General features: G+C 45.4%; 1 protein-coding gene across 1 annotated transcript; it reads left to right on the forward strand.

Moving 5' to 3' along the window:
- Positions 1–1,503: 1,503 nt before the first annotated feature.
- On the forward strand, positions 1,504–4,457 carry igfbp1a (insulin-like growth factor binding protein 1a). Its single transcript, XM_028587933.1, has 4 exons — positions 1,504–2,064; positions 2,237–2,406; positions 2,749–2,877; positions 3,246–4,457. The coding sequence occupies exons 1-4, from the start codon at positions 1,683–1,685 to the stop codon at positions 3,354–3,356; spliced, it is 792 nt and encodes a 263-aa protein (XP_028443734.1). The 5' UTR covers positions 1,504–1,682; the 3' UTR covers positions 3,357–4,457.
- Positions 4,458–5,457: the final 1,000 nt, after the last annotated feature.

A 5,457-nucleotide genomic window follows, 5' to 3' on the forward strand; every position in this document is an offset into this window, starting at 1 on the left:
TCATTTATGATCATCAGATGGAACATTACACAGTTTCAGAAACATTTCAAAGTTACACATAGTCACTTTAACCGTAGGCCTACTCAAACACAGTAGAGTTAATGTACTTCATTACTCTCCAGCACTGTTAGTAACCTGCACAGGCTGCCCTCTTGGTGTGTAATTGGACCGAATACACCTTCACGCACAGATGAAGATGTCAGAATGCGGGACACTGGGTCTAGAAATCGCTCTCACGCCACATCAGATTACACTATAAGCTTTATTTAGCCCGGGGCTTAATACAAATCTGGGCTTCACGTGAGAGTGACTGACAGATGACGCAATACTATGAAGCAGTTGCATGGTAGCCGATCACACAGTGCAGTCCATTGCATCAGAAAAAAAAACGTCGAGGTCATTCAGTAAATGTAAAGAATAGATACGTTGTGGGGGATGAAAATGAGAATTTCAAAGCGGGAGTTTGCACTGATATCAGAGTTTTCTGTCTGTTTTGAGTCTTTTTTTGTGTGTGTGTGTGTGTGTGTGTGTGTGTGTGTGTGTGTGTGTGCGCAAAAGAAGGGAACATTATCACATGCCCGTTTGGGGGTCAGTAGGGACAGGACGCCAAAATGCCAAGCCGTGACAACGTTCACGTCGTTCAGCGTGGGATCATCAAAAAGTCCCAGGAGACTGGCGAGGCATGGGGGACGTGTCTGTGGCCATGTCAGCGCAGCCCCCATTCAAAGCAACTGGTCTGCTGTTATCCCAGGGAACGGCTATTTACAACGGGACATCTCCTGTTCTGAGCCCAAAAGCCGGGCTCAGTGCGCGCGCGAGCGCGAGGGACACAGATGGATCGCATACCACAGAGCCCAGAGCGCTTGACTCACTGGCGTAAATGGTGACCGTCATTTGCGCAGCTATTTCTAAAAATAAACAAATTTCGTTTTATTATCTCTCTGAAATGCAGGGATGAGTTCTCATGCCCAATTAGAGCCGTTGCTTCGCTCTGTGCGCGCAGCGTGGGCGTGCGTAATTTGCGCTCATTAAGTTATTTTTTTCCCAAAAGTTGTGTAAGAAGTTCGGGTAGGACAATTAACGGAGAAAGAGTGATGAATAGGCAACGTTGTTCCTGTAGAGAGGAGCTCGTTTGTGTCCGCGCAGAAAACAAGGGACTGTCCATCTGAAATGGATTAAATCAGCTCAGGGACGCTGTGTGAAGACAAACATAAAAATAAACACTCTGCCTGTGTTGTTACTGTACGCTGGCAGTGTGGGGCAAACTGTTTTTAGTGTAGCACCCGAGTGAGAAAAGGAGGGGGGGTCCTTGATCGCAACATCAAACACTGGTGTCGTCACTCGTCGGCGATACGTGCAAACATTGCCTGTTCCAAAAGCAATATTGACGTGAATGTTGTATTCAAATGAGCTGCCTGGCCGGACATATGCGGGCCAATCAGAGCCCACCGTATCATCACACCTTCTTTTCAGAAATCATTCATAACGCCGATGCGTCAAACACTCACAGAGGACCCGGCTATAAATACGTCTGCGCGCAACGCACAGTTAGACATTTTCCCAAAATCAAACGCAAGTCACAACTGAGCAGGGAACCGTGGGAATCCGGTTTCTACCTTTGATAAGCTCTCTACCTTGCTCTACATTTTATATTCTAGGCTATATTTAGTATCCAGCTTACTATGTTGTCCATGGGTGGATTACATTTGAAGCACGTCGTGGTGGCAGCGGTGTGCTCCGTGCTGGCCACAGGGACGCTGGGGTCCCCGGTGGTGGGGCCAGAGCCGATCCGATGCGCCCCGTGTTCTCCGGAGAAGATGAGCCAGTGTCCAGAGGTGGCCCCCGGATGCACCGAGGTGCTGCGGGAACCCGGTTGTGGATGTTGCCTCGCCTGCGCGCTGAAGGCTGAGGAGCTGTGCGGGATCTACACGGCGCCGTGCGGCTCCGGACTGAGGTGCACCCCGAGACCCGGCGACCCCCGGCCGCTGCACTCCCTCACCCGGGGGCAAGCCGTGTGCACGGAGAGCACGGAGCCCGAGCCGACCCCCGAGCCCCAGACACAAGGTAGGCCTATATATCCTCCACATTTACAGGCTACATCGGTGTTCAGCAAATCCTCCTTAGGCTACAACCCAAAAAAAATACTTTGCTACAACCCAAAAAAAATACTTTGCTGGTCTAATTACGGTTACATTCAGTCAGTCCCGATTCACATTCATTCAATTTCCTTCTCCAGATCAGGGAGAGCCAGAGGCTGAGATGGAGAACGCAGCCATCGTCCCGGACCCCGGCTCCAGCCACTACCTCCCCGGCCACAGTAAACCCTACGACCCGAGGGCTGCTGCCGACGCTCAGGAGAGCATGAAAGCCAAACTCCTCGCCAACCGCAAGAAAATGGTCGAACAGGTGAGACCCAAACGCTGCCCCCGGCATCGTTGTGTGAAATCCTCTGTGTGTAATATGTTACTAAAAGTTTTTGGGAGGAGGTTTAGGGGAAGAGGACTCGTGCACCACAAGGGGGAGCTCGTGTGCTGTTTGAAGGGAGATAGAGAGAGAGAGAGAGAGAGAGAGAGAGAGAGAGAGAGAGAGAGAGAGAAACTGGGGATGCTTGTTATTACAAGTTTAATATTGCTGTCAGCCCACGTGTTTGCTGAGAATAAAGCGGTGCTCCTTGTTATTTCTGTGTGTTGGCACCGTGCAGGTACAGAGCACAATTAACCCTCCTCTCACCTGTTTCCTCTCTACCAGGGGCCCTGTCACGTTGAGCTGCAGAGAGCCTTGGAAAAGATTGCCAAATCCCAGCAGAAATTAGGAGACAAATTAACCAGATTCTACCTCCCCAACTGTGACAAGCACGGGCTTTACAAACCCAAACAGGTTGGTGTCTCCGGCTAAATGTGCTCCTGAGTGTGTGATGGATTCATAACTCCACTCAGCTTGAAAGAATCTCACCAATTTTTTGTGTGTGTGTGTGTGTGTGTGTGTGTGTGTGTGTGTGATCTTAAGCCAAGATTATGTCAAACACAGTTTTAAAAAGAGTGTGTGTGTGTGTGTGTGTTACAGGCAGGGATTTGCACCTCCAGAGTGTGTTTTGTTTTAGTGCTGCTTGACCGTACGTGTGTGTGTGTGTGTGTGTGTGTGTGTGTGTGTGTGTGTGTGTGTGTGTGTGTGTGTGTGTGTATGACATATGGAATGACAATGGAAGCAGTTCAAATAAAAGGACTTTCTGTTTGTGTCCCTTGCAGTGTGAATCCTCCTTGGATGGACAGAGGGGCCGATGCTGGTGTGTGAACTCCTGGAACGGCAAGCAGATGTTAGGTTGGACCGACCTGCCTGCAGAAGCCGAGTGCCCTTAAAGAGATCAACCACTGATACAGATCTCACAAAAGAAGAAGAAGAAGAAGAAGAAGAAGAAGAAGAAGCAAGCAAGCCACTGATTTTTTCCTTTTGGGATAAATGTTTATTTATTGATCTTGTCCATGGTGGTGTTTAATTCAGGTACACTATCATTGCTGGGCTTTGGGTCCAGGGCACTCTCAACCCCTCCTTCCCTCCCTCCCTCCTTCCCTCCCTCCTCTTCAAACACCCGTCCCAAAGAGAAAAAAATTCTATTTTTGTTTTTCTGAAAAAGAAGATTTTAATATTGATGCATTTACTCTTCAGCCTTATTTATTTCAACATTATTTGATTTTATTTGTTATTTGTAATTATTTTATGAGTATTTATATAATGTTTTGCCTTATTGTTATTATTATATTATTATTTTTATGGGTGTATAAAGTGTATATATGTATCTTGGCCCTGAGTAACTCCACTGCTGAGTTGAGCTCGCTCTACCCTTAAAGGAGTTGTCTGGACGTTTGGTTTGTGACAAACCAAGCAAGAACAAAAGCACTGAGTGACCAAATGTCATTTAGAAGTATTTTCTAAATGCAGTTTTTATGATTCATTTTCACATTGTTGCCATTGTTATGTCTTTTTGTTGTTGTCTCTTTTTTTTTTTTCTTCCTGATGTGACACATGATCACCTTTTGTCAGCGAATGCAAAACTCTCAGTCGGGAATCTTTAAACAGTACTCAGAAAACATTTCCCATGGTTCCATGGGGTTGCAGTTAGCATGACAGGCGGCGCCTCCCTGCACCGCCTCTCAGACGGGTATTTTCTACATTTACCTACCTCCAATATTTATGTGTCTGCTGTTAGTTATGTTGATGTATGTAAAAAAAAAAAACACCAAAAAAAACCGACTTGCTATTTTACTTTACATGTCGCTGTTCTCTTACCAAGAAGACATGACCACAAAGAGCGAGTCCCACAGTGAACGTGTGACGCCTCTGCTCTAGCTATACATGCTGCTGATGGAGAGAGAATTATTGTTGATGTGAGTCTATTCCAAAGTGACTAACTGCTCACACGTGTGTGTGTGTGTGTACACTTTTGTAATTGAGATGTAATGTAAAAAGAATAAAAGGTGATATATTTAATAAAAACATTAACCTCAGTTATGTGCTCCTGGCCTCTCTTTCACCTCAGGCAGGTTTACTTTGTGCACAAACATCCATAGGTGGCAAAACATAAGAACCATAACAGCTTTATCAGGACCCGATTATGAAAGTCTCTGTAGATGCATTCCTGCAACACATTTTCTATATTCGGTGTGTGTGTGTGCAGTGTTATCACTGTGATCTAAAGCGGAGGTCCTTTTCTAACTTTAGGGCAGTTCGCGGGGACATGCAGCGCCACTCTGCCTTTTGACCCGCTCTCTGTTTGCCTTGGTCGGGCACAGGAATTTGCTTCAGCCTCTCGTGCCCACTGCCAGCCTGCCTGGCACCACCAGATTTATTTTTATTTTTTACAAATTGAACCTTTGCTTTATCCTTATTGACACATTCCAAGACTGAGGGGAGCCTGATTGCATTCAAGGACTTCAACACGAGCAAAATGTGTGTTCTGATTGCCTGCAGAAACGAAGCCCGCAGTAAATAATTGGCTCATTAGCTGCTGATGACAACGCTGTTCTTTCCCAGTGATATAAAAAAAAAAAAAAAATCAGGGACGAGACAAAAACAAACATCACAGACGGCGTCTTAAAATGTGTTCACTTTTTATTTAAAAAAAAAGACATTAAATACAAATTATATTTTGAATCAGTTCCTTTCTCAGAGAAAACAATAGCTGTGTGATTTCTACTTTAGTATCATGAAAAGCTTGAATCCAAAAAAAAAAAAAAAAAAAAAACTCTTTAAAAGGATAAACTTGAAATGAAAAACAAAATACATTTACCCGTGAACAGAGAATATTCTTAACGTGACCAGCAGGGAAACAAATAATGATACAAAATCAAATAAAAAGTGACATTACAGAAGTGTGAGCCTGGCTCTGCACTAACTGACTGAGGCGGGATGGCTGGGTGTGCATGGAGAGAAGTGACTTACTGAGAGGTGAGAGGTTCAATG

This window comes from Perca flavescens, chromosome 9 (genome assembly GCF_004354835.1).
Source record: "Perca flavescens isolate YP-PL-M2 chromosome 9, PFLA_1.0, whole genome shotgun sequence".
Classification (NCBI taxonomy): Eukaryota; Metazoa; Chordata; class Actinopteri; order Perciformes; family Percidae; genus Perca; species Perca flavescens.

Bases quoted from the DNA above. Each gene is read 5' to 3' on its own strand.
- igfbp1a (XM_028587933.1), top strand. From the start codon at position 1,683: ATGTTGTCCATGGGTGGATTACATTTGAAGCACGTCGTGGTGGCAGCG. The intron at 2,407-2,748 runs GTGAGACCCAAA...CCTCTCTACCAG, and splicing joins GCAAGAAAATGGTCGAACAG to GGGCCCTGTCACGTTGAGCT. The intron at 2,878-3,245 runs GTTGGTGTCTCC...TGTCCCTTGCAG, and splicing joins GGCTTTACAAACCCAAACAG to TGTGAATCCTCCTTGGATGG.